The sequence below is a fragment of the Gymnoscopelus braueri genome (assembly GCF_963280865.1).
Source record: "Gymnoscopelus braueri genome assembly, chromosome: 8".
NCBI classification, from domain to species: domain Eukaryota; kingdom Metazoa; phylum Chordata; class Actinopteri; order Myctophiformes; family Myctophidae; genus Gymnoscopelus; species Gymnoscopelus braueri.
This window is the reverse complement of record NC_137609.1, coordinates 39,426,206-39,442,553: the sequence shown is the minus strand read 5'-3', so window position 1 is coordinate 39,442,553 and position 16,348 is coordinate 39,426,206. Positions and strand designations below refer to the sequence as shown.

Genomic DNA, 16,348 nt, shown 5'->3' with positions numbered 1-16,348 from the left:
AATCATATAAAGTTGGCCTGAACTTGTTGCGTCTTTGTGGTAAGCTGCACAGCGCTGACAGCTTTGCAGATATAATCTAGTCTTTGACTGATTCAACAGAAGAGTAAAAGCAGACATCCGTCAAGTGTATTCTTGTCTGGAGAATGCGGGCATCGGTCCCGCCACCTCTCGCATGCAAAGCGAGCGCTCTACCATCTGTGCTAAATCACCTTACGTCTGTGAGTTGCACAAGGGAAATGTTAAGTAGAATCTTCCCTCTGACCAAGTGTTCTCATATGAAAACGAAAAGCACTTTGGCTATTCTGATCCAGCGCCTCTACACTTGCAGTTAATGCCCATCAGTAAAGAGAGACCAGTTATTATCCGGATAAACAACTAATTGGAGAATACGGGTATCGATCCCTTCACCTCTCGCATGCTAAGCGAGCACTCTACCATCTGAGCTAATTCCCCTTTAACACAACTGTTCCACAAGCTCATTCGATATCGAGGATTGGACCCAGAATTAGCCAAAAATACACACAAGTGCATCAATGCCATAGGTGCTTGACTCAAACTACATAATCAGAGGGAATGATTCTAAGAAGTACGTTTTCTATACTGTACGATACAAGGCTTCAAGAAAAAATGCCATGTCATTGGCTGTCAAATGTGCTTTCTTGATGTGGCTCCAAAGTTCATTGCTGTAATGCTCAAGCAGGGCCTGGATAGCTCAGACGGTAGAGCATCAGACTTTTAATCTGAGGGTCCAGGGTTCAAGTCCCTGTTCAGGCGCTCTGTTCATGCTTGCAAGAATATGTAAACGTTTGAGACGCTACACTACGTGGCGTTGCAGTCAGTTTCCAGAGGGGCCTGTTGGCGCCTGCTCAAAATTACAATCATATAAAGTTGGCCTGAACTTGTTGCGTCTTTGAGGTAAGCTGCACAGCTCTGACAGCTTTGCAGATATAATCTAGTCTTTGACTGATTCAACAGAAGAGTAAAAGCAGACATCCATCAAGTGTATTCTTGTCTGGAGAATGCGGGCATCGGTCCCGCCACCTCTCGCATGCAAAGCGAGCGCTCTACCATCTGAGCTAATTCCCCTTACGTCTGTGAGTTGCACAAGGGAAATGTTAAAGGAGCATTTCACCCCTGGAAGAAACTGCAATCACTCAATGGTAATAGTATTTGTAGTAGATAACAGTAGCACAATTTAAAATTTGCACCCTATGGCCAGAAAAATAATGAAATCTGTGTGTTTGACTAGGGTTTGACTGGACTGCTGCATTACTACAATGCCCATAATGCTTTGGTGCCTTGTGGCAGGGGAGGTTCCATGTGGGTGTGATCTCCAACAATAACATCCAAACAGCATGCCAGTGTCGCCATGTCTGCTTATTATAAGCGGCTTCTTTCTAAAATGTAGTTGATATTTGGGCTTGTTTCCAAATGTTTTGATTGTTCTTTAAACCAGTGGTTCTCAAACATGTTCATGTATTTTTCCACAGACCCCCATCTGAAATTATAATTTGTGCCAGGGAGCCCCTAACAAATATGTGTCAAAAATATTCCACATTTTCCCCTTATATGTTTGTATTTGTATGTTTTGTATGTTCGGTTTGTTTGTTAGTAATGTGCTAGTCTTTTCTTTTTTTGTGTATGTTTGTTTTCATGTTCTGAAAAATCCAATAAAAAGTAAATGAAAAAAAAAAAAAAAATCCACATTTTGCACTTTTTCCCCCTCAAGATTTTTTTGTACATAGCAGATCTACAAGCTCACAATGGGTCGCGAAGCGTTGTGAGCTTGTAGATCGGCAATTTTCAAATATATAATATCCCATGTCTAGGTAAAGTGCTCTTAGCCTAGTTATCTTCTTTTGGGCTTGTTTTCATAGACCTGGCTGCTTATTTCTCTCACAATATCTGGCAACACTGGCTGTACTCGCGCACGTTCATCTAGTTACATATATGTCCAAGGATTCGTTAGTGATGTCATATCACTGGGACATCCTTGGTATCTTTCTGGTGTTCTACTTCCGTGTCGCATAGTATTGACATCACTGTCGAATCCTTGGTATTATGATCCTAGCCTTTGCGACGGTGTTTGTTTACCAGCGCTGCCACTCCACGCTGTATTTTTTTTTCAAGCTTGCGCTTATGAAACACTACACAGGATTATTATTTCATGTCAACATTCAAGTACAACTATCAGAAGATAACTCAGGTAAAGTAATGCCTCACTCTGCAAGGGGGTTTGCCCGCTGGCCGCAGCTAATGGGAGTGGCCGAGTGGCGAAAGAAGGTTGAACAAAGTGTTACGGGGGCTGTCGTTTGGAGCTGGTCTGACTGAGACGCGTCAAGACAACATGTAGTGCGGAAAGGAATGAGACCTATCTCTCATGACGCAAATAACGTCACGAAGAATGCGAAGATTACTAGATATCTAAAAACACAGATTATTCACCAAAAAAAACCCAGGATCTTGTTTCTTGACTCCTAAACTTCATTAAAAGACCGAAAACTTCTTCCAGGGGTGAAATGGTCCTTTAAGTAGAATCTTCCCTCTGACCAAGTGTTCTCATATGAAAACGAAAAGCACTTTGGCTATTCTGATCCAGCGCCTCTACACTTGCAGTTAATGCCCATCAGTAAAGAGAGACCAGTTATTATCCAGATAAACAACTAATTGGAGAATACGGGTATCGATCCCGTCACCTCTCGCATGCTAAGCGAGCACTCTACCATCTGAGCTAATTCCCCTTTAGCACAACTGTTCCACAAGCTAATTCGATGTCGAGGATTGGACCCAGAATTAGCCAAAAATACACACCAGTGCATCAATGCCATAGGCGCTTGACTCAAACTACATAATCAGAGGGAATGATTCTAAGAAGTACGTTTTCTGTACTGTACGATACAAGGCTTCAAGAAAAAATGCCATGTCATTGGCTGTCAAATGTGCTTTCTTGATGTGGCTCCAAAGTTCATTGCTATAATGCTCAAGCAGGGCCTGGATAGCTCAGACGGTACTTTTAATCTGAGGTTCCAGGGTTCAAGTCCCTGTTCAGGCGCTCTGTTCATGCTTGCAAGAATATGTAAACGTTTGAGATGCTACAGTATGTGGCATTGCAAAATGATGTTGCAGTCAGTTTCCAGAGGGGCCTGTTGGCGCCTGCTCAAAATTACAATCATATAAAGTTGGCCTGAACTTGTTGCGTCTTTGAGGTAAGCTGCACAGCGCTGACAGCTTTGCAGATATAATCTAGTCTTTGACTGATTCAACAGAAGAGTAAAAGCAGACATCCGTCAAGTGTATTCTTGTCTGGAAAATGCGGGCATCGGTCCCGACACCTCTCGCATGCAAAGCGAGCGCTCTACCATCTGAGCTAATTCCCCTTACGTCTGTGAGTTGCACAAGGGAAATTATAAGTCGAATTTTCCCTCTGACCAAGTGTTCTCATATGAAAACGAAAAGCACTTTGGCTATTCTGATCCAGCGTCTCTACACTTGCAGTTAATGCCCATCAGTAAAGAGAGACCAGTTATTATCCGGATAAACAACTAATTGGAGAATACGGGTATCGATCCCGTCACCTCTCGCATGCTAAGCGAGCACTCTACCATCTGAGCTAATTCCCCTTTAGCACAACTGTTCCACAAGCTAATTCGATGTCGAGGATTGGACCCAGAATTAGCCAAAAATACACACGAGTGCATCAATGCCATAGGTGCTTGACTCAAACTACATAATCAGAGGGAATGATTCTAAGAAGTACGTTTTCTGTACTGTACGATACAAGGATTCAAGAAAAAATGCCATGTCATTGGCTTTCAAATTAGCTTTTTTGATGTGGCTCCAAAGTTCATTGCTGTAATGCTCAAGCAGGGCCTGGATAGCTCAGACGGTAGAGCATCAGACTTTTAATCTGAGGGTCCAGGGTTCAAGTCCCTGTTCAGGCGCTCTGTTCATGCTTGCAAGAATATGTAAACGTTTGAGACGCTACAGTACGTGGCGTTGCAGTCAGTTTCCAGAGGGGCCTGTTGGCGCCTGCTCAAAATTACAATCATATAAAGTTGGCCTGAACTTGTTGCGTCTTTGAGGTAAGCTGCACAGCTTTGCAGATATAATCTAGTCTTTGACTGATTCAACAAAAGAGTAAAAGCAGACATCCGTCAAGTGTATTCTTGTCTGGAGAATGCGGGCATCGGTCCCGCCACCTCTCGCATGCAAAGCGAGCGCTCTACCATCTGAGCTAATTCCCCTTTAGCACAACTGTTCCACAAGCTAATTCGATGTCGAGGATTGGACCCAGAATTAGCCAAAAATACACACGAGTGCATCAATGCCATAGGTGCTTGACTCAAACTACATAATCAGAGGGAATGATTCTAAGAAGTACGTTTTCTGTACTGTACGATACAAGGATTCAAGAAAAAATGCCATGTCATTGGCTTTCAAATGAGCTTTCTTGATGTGGCTCCAAAGTTCATTGCTGTAATGCTCAAGCAGGGCCTGGATAGCTCAGACGGTAGAGCATCAGACTTTTAATCTGAGGGTCCAGGGTTCAAGTCCCTGTTCAGGCGCTCTGTTCATGCTTGCAAGAATATGTAAACGTTTGAGATGCTACAGTATGTGGCATTGCAAAATGATGTTGCAGTCAGTTTCCAGAGGGGCCTGTTGGCGCCTCCTCAAAATTACAATCATATAAAGTTGGCCTGAACTTGTTGCGTCTTTGAGGTAAGCTGCACAGCGCTGACAGCTTTGCAGATATAATCTAGTCTTTGACTGATTCAACAGAAGAGTAAAAGCAGACATCCGTCAAGTGTATTCTTGTCTGGAGAATGCGGGCATCGGTCCCGCCACCTCTCGCATGCAAAGCGAGCGCTCTACCATCTGAGCTAATTCCCCTTACGTCTGTGAGTTGCACAAGGGAAATGTTAAGTAGAATCTTCCCTCTGACCAAGTGTTCTCATATGAAAACGAAAAGCACTTTGGCTATTCTGATCCAGCGCCTCTACACTTGCAGTTAATGCCCATCAGTAAAGAGAGACCAGTTATTATCCGGATAAACAACTAATTGGAGAATACGGGTATCGATCCCGTCACCTCTCGCATGCTAAGCGAGCACTCTACCATCTGAGCTAATTCCCCTTTAGCACAACTGTTCCACAAGCTAATTCGATGTCGAGGATTGGACCCAGAATTAGCCAAAAATACACACGAGTGCATCAATGCCATAGGTGCTTGACTCAAACTACATAATCAGAGGGAATGATTCTAAGAAGTACGTTTTCTGTACTGTACGATACAAGGCTTCAAGAAAAAATGCCATGTCATTGGCTGTCAAATGTGCTTTCTTGATGTGGCTCCAAAGTTCATTGCTGTAATGCTCAAGCAGGGCCTGGATAGCTCAGACGGTAGAGCATCAGACTTTTAATCTGAGGGTCCAGGGTTCAAGTCCCTGTTCAGGCGCTCTGTTCATGCTTGCAAGAATATGTAAACGTTTGAGACGCTACAGTACGTGGCGTTGCAGTCAGTTTCCAGAGGGGCCTGTTGGCGCCTGCTCAAAATTACAATCATATAAAGTTGGCCTGAACTTGTTGCGTCTTTGAGGTAAGCTGCACAGCGCTGACAGCTTTGCAGATATAATCTTCTAGTCTTTGACTGATTCAACAGAAGAGTAAAAGCAGACATCCGTCAAGTGTATTCTTGTCTGGAGAATGTGGGCATCGGTCCCGCCACCTCTCGCATGCAAAGCGAGCACTCGAGCTAATTCCCCTTACGTCTGTGAGTTCCACAAGGGAAATGTTAAGTAGAATCTTCCCTCTGACCAAGTGTTCTCATATGAAAACGAAAAGCACTTTGGCTATTCTGATCCAGCGCCTCTACACTTGCAGTTAATGCCCATCAGTAAAGAGAGACCAGTTATTATACGGATAAACAACTAATTGGAGAATACGGGTATCGATCCCGTCACCTCTCGCATGCTAAGCGAGCACTCTACCATCTGAGCTAATTCCCCTTTAGCACAACTGTTCCACAAGCTAATTCGATGTCGAGGATTGGACCCAGAATTAGCCAAAAATACACACGAGTGCATCAATGCCATAGGTGCTTGACTCAAACTACATAATCAGAGGGAATGATTCTAAGAAGTACGTTTTCTGTACTACGATACAAGGCTTCAAGAAAAAATGCCATGTCATTGGCTGTCAAATGTGCTTTCTTGATGTGGCTCCAAAGTTCATTGCTGTAATGCTCAAGCAGAACCTGGATAGCTCAGACGGTAAAGCATCAGACTTTTAATCTGAGGGTCCAGGGTTCAAGTCCCTGTTCAGACGCTCTGTTCATGCTTGCAAGAATATGTAAACGTTTGAGACGCTACAGTACGTGGCATTGCAAAATGATGTTGCAGTCAGTTTGCAGAGGGGCCTGTTGGCACCTGCTCAAAATTACAATCTTATAAAGTTGGCCTGAACTTGTTGCGTCTTTGAGGTAAGCTGCACAGCACTGACACCTTTGCAAATATAATCTAGTCTTTGACTGATTCAACAGCACAGCAGTTCTACAAGTTAATTACATGTCGAGGATTGGCCCCAGAATAAGCCAAAAATACATGAGTGTACCAATGGTGTGCGTGCTTGACTCAAACTATACAATCAGAGAGAATGATCTAAGAAGTACGTTTTCTGTACGATACAAGGTTTGAGAAAAAATGCCATGTCATTGGCTGACAAATTTGCTTTCTTTGTGTAGCTCCAAAGTTAACTTCTGTGATTTTCAAGCAGAGCCTGGATATTCAAGCAGAGCCTGGATAGCGGAGACGTTAGAGCATCATTTTTAATCAGATTCCAGGGTTCAAGTCCCTGTTTAGGCATAAATCATTATTGATTTATTGCAAAAATCTGTAAATGTTTGAGACACTACGTGGCATTGCAAAATCATGTTGCAGTCAGTACAAAAAAGTACAATCATGCATCATTGTTTAAAATCGGCCTAAACTTACTGTGTCTTTGAAGTAAACTGTACAGCGCTGACACCTTTTCAAATGTAATCCAGTGTTAAAGTAAATCCAGACATCTGTCAAGTTTTTTCTTGTCTGGAGAATGCAGGTATCGGGCACGGCACCTCTCACATGCATAGCGCGCGCTATACCATCTGAGCTAATTACCCTTACTAGAAGTTTGGGCCGCCCTCACATCTTAGCCTGGTTCCAGTCGAATCTGCCTTTGCAAATTCGGTCTGGCCCCTCTCAATAGAGATTGGATTTCTAATAATACCTTGCAGTGAATGTGTTAAGAACATTTTAATATAGGAAGATGTGTGGAAATATTGGGCCTTAAATCTACTGTAATTAATTCATTCATTGCCAAACTTATTTCTGGCTTTATCACCCCTGTGCCAATGCCAAAAATGCATTTTTCAGATACAGCCTTTTTCAGTAGGGATACTTCACTTTCGGGTCGGGGAAACATTTAAAAAATATATTAAAAATAAATGAAAAAAGTAATGGAAAATTCATGGCCCCCTCACGCATTAGAGTGTCCTACTAATGTGTGAGGGGATCTTTATTTTGCCATAACTTCTTTCATTTTTTTAAAATATATTTTTTTAATGTTTATTTTATGTGAAAGTGAAGTATCCCTTTAAACAAGAAGTGAATGGAGCAGCAAATCTTAAAAATCATGATATCTTGGGTTGTGAACATTTCTTTTTTTTTTATATATATATGACGTCGGCTACGTCATTTGCACTCTGGGTTTATGAAAAACGTGACGTCTGCGAATAATGCACCGAACGGGGACACTACTTCTTTGTTTTTTTTAATCTTCAGCCGCGCCATCACGGTGCCAACTCACTACTGTCACACAGGTCAAAGGACCGCATTACACCTTGAGATAACGTCTCATTGGGTGTTATTCGGCTCTGCAACGCTAGAGTCGCTGTTCCGCAAAAACATCTCTGAACCAGGAAGTGTCTTTCCATCCGGTGGATTATTTTACATTTTGGCCAAAAAGTGTATTTTAGACGTGAGGGGGGGACGCAGAGTGCTCCCACTTAGTAGAGTTGGCTTTCAACTCCATAAAACCGTCTTTGTTTTGGTGAGTAGCGAAAGTGTATTTCTTAATTTTACTCCCGACGACAGGTTATGTGGCCTGTGGTGCGGTCGTATTGGCTCATCGGTAGCATAGCCTTAAGGGGAGAAGAACTCCACTGTCTAGGCTATGGACCAGAGCTACTAGTGCCCATGTGTCCCTAGTGCCCACATGTCCGTAGTGCCCAGATGGTTTTGTTACCCAGTTATCTGTAGTGCCCAGATGGTTTTGGTGCCCACCTGACCGGTTACCGGCCAGGGTTAAGGCTTGTGTTGGTAACTGGAATACTCGCCCCAAAACACGCTCGCCCCCTGTTTCTTTCGTGGACCAGCGGTTCTTGTATTCTTGTTTTGAGGATAAGGTTAGAAATAAGTTTAGGGTTAGCCATAGTTTTACTGAGGTTAAGTTTAGGAATAAGGCTAGGTTTTGGCACCATTTTACTAGGAATACCAGGTGAATACCGGCGGATTTGCCCCGGGGCGACTGTGATTTGGGGTGAGGTATTCCATGCGTGCCGCCTTCAGGCTACAATATGGGGAAAATTGGCAAACATTTTGTGATTATTTGAAATGGAGACACATGTGAAGGTAGAAAAGTAGATGGTTGCCTAGCCAGAGCCATGAGCGATTTTTGTAGCAAGTTGGGAGAGAATTGACAACTGCTTGGCTCTGAGTTAGTAGGGTACAGACATAGGGTGCAGACATAGGACCGGGCTTCAATTAGGTAGCAAGATATCTGCAAGAATCTTCCCTTTCACCAAGAGTTTTAAAATGAAAATGACCTGTTCATGCATTCTGTTCATGTTTGCATGGATATGTACATTTTAGAAACTGTTAACAAGCTTCTCATAAGCACTTACAAATGGCTTATCTAACAATAAACATATTTACTATCATAAAAAAACGTATATAATCTTAGTAACACATAGATTATATATGTGTTACTATGGTTATACATTTTTTTAAGTACTTATAAGTTCCTTATTAAATATTAATGAATGTTTATTACAACCTTTATTATAAGTTCCTCATCCACGTCCTGCCTTAAGTTGTTGAGAAAATCAAGAGGATTTTATTTGTCTCTCACTTAAACTGGTACAATCAGCGGCATTTTGGTGTGGCATGTCCGCAAGACTGTGTTTCAGCAAAACAATAACACAAGATAATACTCGATTTAAAAACGAGGTTTAAAAAAAGTACAGGCAAGACCCACACCCCAAACCTGTAGATGAAGATGTGTCTCACATTCACCCCATCCATGCTACCCTAGCATGTCATGGACACATTTTGACAGGAAACCAAGTCTGTTCTTATCTTTCACACATCTAAACATAAACAGCACAGCAGGATGAACTGTGATGCATGTGTGTGTGCGTGTGCATGTGCGTATGTGTGTGTGTGTGTGTGTATGTGTGTGTTTTAAGCGCTGCTCAGGGTTTCAACTCCAGGCAGGACTTTACCCTCCAGCAACTCAAGGCTTGCTCCACCCCCAGTACTAACATGGCTGACCTTGTCCTCTGTGTTCCACTTGGCACAGCAAGTTGCTGTGTCCCCCCCACCGATGATGGTGATACAGCCAGTCTGCGTGACCTCCACCACTTTGTCCATCAGGTTCTTGGTTCCGTGGGCAAAGTTGTCCCACTCAAACACACCCACTGGTCCGTTCCATAGGATCTGCTCAGCTCTGCACACAGCCTCAGCAAACACCTTGGAGCTCTCTGGACCACAGTCTAGACCGATCCAGCCAGCAGGGATACCGGCTAAAACGGTGGCACTTCCCATTGCAGCTTTCTCATCAAACCTATCTGCTGTGATGAAGTCCACAGGAAGGTTGATCTTCACGCCGTTCTTCTCTGCCTTGGCCATCAGATCCTCAACGATCTTAGCTCCTTCCTCATCATACAGAGACATGCCGATCTCCATATTGTTGAGGACTTTGAGGAAGGTGAAGGCCATTCCTCCTCCAATGATCATCTCGTTAACCTGGTCCAACATGTTGTTAATCAACTGTATCTTATCTTTCACCTTTGCTCCTCCGAGGATGGCTAGGAAAGGCCTCTGAGGTTTCTCCAGCACCATGGCAAAGTAGTCTAACTCTTTCTTCATCAGGAAACCTGCTGCTTTCTGAGGAAGGTTCACTCCTACCATGGAGCTGTGCGCCCTGTGTGCGGTACCGAAGGCGTCGTTGACGTAGACATCTCCCAGCTTTGACAGAGATGTCCTGAACAAATCGATCTGTTCTTGGGATGCTTTGGTCTCGTTACCAGCAGCATCCTTGCCCTTGCCTTCTTCTCCGATGTGGAAACGGAGATTCTCCAACAGGATGACCGATCCGGGCACGGGGCTCGAACACGCTGCCTCCACTTCAGGACCAACGCAGTCTCTCAGGAAGCACACGTCCCTGCCCAGTAATGTTTTGAGCTCTGCAGCGACAGGTTCCAGTGAGTATTTTTCAGGCATGGGGTTTCCGTCAGGTCGACCCAGATGACTCATCAGAACCACCGCCTTGGCTCCATGTTCCAGACAGTGTTTGATAGAAGGAACAGCAGCTTTGATCCTCTGGCTGTTTGTAATCTGCTTGTCTTTCATGGGAACATTGAAATCAACCCTCATGATGACTCGTTTCCCGCTGACGTCCACTTTGTCCAGGGTGAGTTTGTTTGACAGAGACATGATGGACGTTTATCTGCTAGTTACCTGCCACTTACTTGTATGCTGTTCCTCCTAGTGTTCTGCTGGGTATTACATTAACAAATTAAAATAACATGAACTCAGGCACGTAGAATACACTCTATTATGTTGCCAGTGACGGTGACTTGCATTGTGATTGGCTGAGAGGCATTGCTAATGTCTCCAAACATAGAAATATACCATTCTGAGCTCTTATTTACCATACTTGTATCCTAGCAACGACCACCCTCAACTGTCAATGAGGCTAGTTTTCATGTTCTTCACATTCTAATATTCTTTACAAATGGAACCAAATGGACTTGTACAGATCCATTTGGGGCGGCTTCACACTGGATCCGTTTAAATCAAACCGTTTCCGAGTACGCTTGGCTGGCCAGCATTCACACTGAGTAATGGTAAATATGTGCCTCATGGGGGTGCTGTGGACTATGGGGCTTTGGGAGATTCACAGAAGAAAAGTCACTCTAGAGTGAATAATAAAGTTTGACTGTGTTCCTGACGTTGTCTTGAGTTATAATAACAACAGATCAACAATACACAACCAAAGCAGTGTGTGCACTGGTCTTTGAAACCTCGAAATGTAACGTCGTCTGTTAATATGATATTGGCGTCACGGACGCATCCTTGGTATGACGTCACGGACTAATCCTTGGTGTATTTATCCTTATAAATACGTTCGCCACACATGTGTTTTTTGTTTATTATTTTTCACGGCTCGCGCTACTCAAACACTAGCAGGATTATTATTTCTTGTCAACATTCAAGTAGAACTATGAGAAGGTATAACCCAGCTAAAATAATGCGTCATTATAAAAAATATATAAATGATATATGATTAGCAGTCCACTTCCTTCTCTTGGTACGGATGGATTCACACTGCCGCGTTCCGTTCCCGACTCCGCAGCAATCGGACCCGAGACTACCTCCCAAGGTGGTTTCGGGTACGGTACGGTACGGTGATGCGTTACGGGGAACGGTTCGCTACGTGCACACTACCACAACATCTGCCATGTGGTCCGGGGTGCGCACCCGGGACCATAGTGTGAAAGCGCCCTTAGTTCCATTTATACACTCTCAGAGTTGTGTGGAAATTAGTCCCCCCTTCTCTGTAGCCTAGAACCGGACAATCGGGGGGTCATGTGATCAGTGACAGTACAGTGAGGCCTCTAGGCAGCCTCGTACTAGCAAAAGTACTTGCACAGCGATTATTCCTTCCTGCTGAGATAATAGGGATGATAATGTATTCTTATACAATAAAAGGACAGAGGGTGATAAGCCATATATCAGCCATAGAGCTAGTATGGCTCAAATGAAACCTCACACTGATACTGTCATCTTCAGTCTCTGCAGAAGGAACTCCACATGTCAAGCATGGACTAACATCGTCTGCCAAACTCTGTAACATTTAGGATGGTGCGGTAGAATCTGAGGCTGAGAAGACACTGGCGTTGAACCTAGTGGAAAACAGCAACCTTTAATACTTTTATTGATTCTGTTCACAGAATTGACTGCGTCCAACAAGGGCAAGGCCATCCAGGCGCATCTGCCTGGATGGTCAGCATGTTCCTGACAGTAATGTTCTTTAGGGATGATTCTTTGTGAATAAAGCTATATGTCATAAATTATCACCCAGCCAAACAAAACACAGGCGAGGCTTGTGTTTGCCAAGTTCCTTCCCTTTATCTAAGTCTTACACACTGATCTCACACTTATTTGGAACTTGTAAAGCTTCTCTGTGGCCAACAGTACATAAGACTGTGGTTTTACTGGGCAGTTCCCAGGTTTTAATGTGTGTCTGTGTGAGTGTGAAGCAGTACGTTCCTGAAAAACATAATTTGTTCTCAGCCAACCTACCCTGGGTAAATAAAGGTAAAAAAAAAAGAGGAAAAGAAATGCCAGTCTCGACAGAGTCTGGCGGGGATTTGTGGGACACTAAAGCCTGACTTATACTTCATTTACGACGGTGTGCCGAAAATTACTAATATACAGGCTTACAACGGGTTGTGGATGCGATGCGTTTTGAGCTTGTATTATGTGCTATTTTCTCAGCGTGTAACACCGCCGGGGTACACCGCAAAATAAATTAAGCAAAAGCACAGCTTTCTAGTTCTCTGTCAAGCCAAAGACAGATGGGCGATTATACTTTCGCCCATCAGTGTGTGCGTGTGTGTGTGTGTATCTCTGTCCGTGGTTAATCTTGAAAACCACTACACCAATCAGGGTCAAATGTACGAAGGAACTTGATCCCAGAATATTTTTAACGACAACTACCTTATGTTTTGTATGAGCATTTTATTATTATTATTAGTAGGGTTGCCAACTACCTGAAATTCAGATAAGGGACACCCGACCGGGCGTCCCTTATTTCCAAGAAAAATAAGGGATGTCCAGAAAAAGATGAAATCTGACTTTATATTTGTATATTATCAACCACTTGAACATCAGCATCCACATTCTAGGGGGAACATTAGCCAAAAATAGCATATCTACGAGCTCAGAACGCATCACAACGGAACAAGGTGTGTGTCCCTTATCAGTTCAATAAGGGACACATCATTTAGTTTCCAAATAAGGGACAATTCCGTATCTAAAGGGACGGTTGGCAACCTTAGTCTGGAGTCGTGTGGAATTCAATATTTGGGTAAGCCAACCTATTGCTTTTGAGCTGTTGAGTGGTTCTGGTGCTGACCCGCTGGATGGGTCAGCACCAAATATCTTGTGCGCGCTGAGATCAGTATGCCAAAGAAGTACTTTACCTCCACGTTTCACGATTTATACTTTTTAAAATATTTAATCTAATATGGGAAGTCAATTGGGGTATGAGCATGCACAAACCTCAAATGTCACGCATGTCATAGACAGCTGATGTCACAGGGCTGACCACTTTGAAGCCTGGCCGTTTTTATGTGGATCCAGAGCTCCACATAATTCCCTCATTTATTATATATATTTTTTTTATTTAATAACTTGTTAACTGTTTCAAGAGGTACATAGAAACACATCGTCTTTAGGCATAGTATTGAAGGTTAGCCTTCTTTTTAGCTTGGACTTCAAGGATGCCTTCCATGTAATCTTCATGGTTCAGCTCTGTTGCACCATGACGCAGTGCTATCATGCCAGCCTCAACACATACAGCTTTGCACTGTGCTGCATTGAAGTCGTCAGTGCAGCTGGCCAGCTCCTCATAGTTGACATCAGCGTGGACATTCATCTTACGTGAGTGAATCTGCATAATCCGAGCCCTGGCCTCCTCATTCGGCATTGGAAATTCAATCTTTCTGTCTATACGTCCTGAGCGGAGCAGCGCCGGGTCCAAGATGTCTACTCTATTGGTGGCAGCAATCACCTTTACATGCATGTTGGGCTGAAATCCATCCAGCTGGCTAAGAAGCTCCAACATAGTTCTTTGGACCTCCCTGTCACCTGCCTTCTCGTTGTCAAAGCGTTTGGTTCCAATAGCATCGATTTCATCTATAAAGATGATAGAGGGGGTCTTTTCTTTGGCCAGGGCAAAGGCATCTCTAACCAGCTTGGCACCATCTCCAATAAACATCTGGACTAGTTGGGGACCTGCTAACTTCAGAAATGTGGCCTTAGTTTGAGCAGCACAAGCTCTGGCGAGTAGAGTTTTTCCTGTTCCTGGGGGGCCATACATCAAAACCCCTTTAGGAGGCTGAATTCCCAAGTTCTCAAACTTCTCCTTGTGGTTCATGGGAAGAACAATGGCTTCTACCAGCTCTTGTATCTGTTTGTCCAGCCCTCCTATGTCGCTGTACTGTTCTGTGGGTCGTTCATCCACCTCCATAGCCTTGACCCTGGAGTCATACTCATTAGGCAAAGTCTCCAAGATCAGGTAGGAGTCTTTGTTGACACCGACCAGATCTCCAGGCCTGAGTTTCTCTGCATCAACCAGGCCGATAACAGGCAGGAAGTAGGTCTGTCTGGTAGAAGTCTTGATCACAGCGCACTTTCCTTTTCTCTGAGAGTCCAGGTCAATGTTTGCTCCATCCTCCTGATCAATTGGATCCACATCCAACAGCTCTATGACACTAGACACGAGATAAGGGAGTGTCTTGTTCAATTTAACTTTCTCTGTGTTTTCTTTAATCTTCTCCTTCATGGTTTGAAGATCATGGGTCGCTTTCTGAACCTCACTCTTCATTAGCTTTATTTCATCGTCCAGGAGTGGGGTACGATGTTCAATTTCCTGAGTGGACATTTTTAACACCTCTTCTACGATTTCATCATCACCCAACGATGCCATTTCTGCTGAGTAATGGTGGGAATTCTGAGTGACCAAAGCGGCTGTATCTTCAGTTGCCTTCATTTATATTGTTACATCTGTACAAACGTCACGCAAAGCTTGGCCAATCCACAAGGCGGATGGGTTGGGTTGGCCAATCAGGGAAGCCAATGGCTGTTATCTCCCTATTATGGCAAATTGATCGCCATAGCAACCCCAGCCCAGGCAACATATCTATGTTTCTGGACCCCAAAACAAGTCGTTATTGGCGTTGTTGTCATATTGAGGGAATAGAATAAGGATAGATAACTAAGCATTAAATAAACAACCATATTCTGTTCATGAAATAACCTAATCTAAATTCTATATTTGATTACACACCATATCATTTGAGAATGTGGAACAACGAGATATTGAGGGAATAGCATAAGGATAGTAACTAAGCATTAAATAAATAACCATATTCTGTTCATGAAATAGCCTAATCTAAATTCTATATTTGATTACACACCATGTAATTTGAGAATGTGGAACGATGTGATACCGTAGATACAGATGTTTCATGCATGCATTATCGTTCCCATACTTGGAAGGGACTGCCTTAGTATGAGCTGTTGGTTGTCGTCCACTGTGTGGCCGTCTGTAGTTCACGAATCTCGGGAACCATTGCATATATGGGCATACTCATATATGGGACTGACCGATTTCAAACTCAGCGCGCCCATCGGCGAGAACCTAAGGGAGTGTGGTGCCTGTGCCGAGTCGGTTGGATCGGCAGTTGTCTAGAACCGCTGATCCGACCAATATGCCCATATATAGGTATATATTGAGATCAAACTGATATGCCCATATATGGCAATGCCCATATATGGCAATGCCCATATATGGCAATGCCCATATATGGGCATATGCCATAAGGGTTCTCCATATATGGGCATAGAAGACAGACAGACAGACAGACAGATATAGATATCCATATGAGCACTGAATGGAGAATGGAGAATTGAATTTTCTTGATACCTTCCCACTAGCCCAAATATGAAAAAGTATACTAGTGTGTGCCACAAATAGTTTAATTCAATTTATATTACTTTATCAACCACTACTGTTTGTTAGAAATCCCGTCAGTGACTAGTGTCATGATGCAGAGAGCCTACCCCACAGTCAGACTTTGAGTCCTGTCCCAGAGTTTCACCAATCCGACAGCATTCAATCAAGTTGCAGGAGAGATTTAAGGCCCTGTTTAGACTGCACTCAAATCCGATTTATTTCTCAAATCCGATCCGATCTTTTGGACCAACTGTTTACACTGTTATTTGTAAGTGATCAGATCTGTG

At 43.5% G+C, this 16,348-nt stretch overlaps 3 protein-coding genes across 3 annotated transcripts in view; all 3 read right to left on the bottom strand.

Moving 5' to 3' along the window:
- Positions 1-16,348, bottom strand: part of LOC308089991 (platelet-derived growth factor receptor beta-like) — a 376,796-nt gene that overhangs the window by 221,018 nt on the left and 139,430 nt on the right. The window lies entirely within an intron of this gene.
- On the bottom strand, positions 9,497-10,750 carry LOC308090203 (phosphoglycerate kinase 1-like; the record flags this gene model as incomplete). The annotated part of the gene is made up of 1 exon (XM_080435267.1): positions 9,497-10,750. One exon carries the CDS (start codon positions 10,748-10,750, stop codon positions 9,497-9,499), a length of 1,254 nt encoding a protein of 417 aa, XP_080291393.1.
- Positions 13,776-14,996, bottom strand: LOC308089656 (26S proteasome regulatory subunit 6A-A-like; the record flags this gene model as incomplete). Its single annotated transcript, XM_080434516.1, has 1 exon — positions 13,776-14,996. The coding sequence occupies exon 1, from the start codon at positions 14,985-14,987 to the stop codon at positions 13,776-13,778; it is 1,212 nt and encodes a 403-aa protein (XP_080290642.1). The 5' UTR covers positions 14,988-14,996.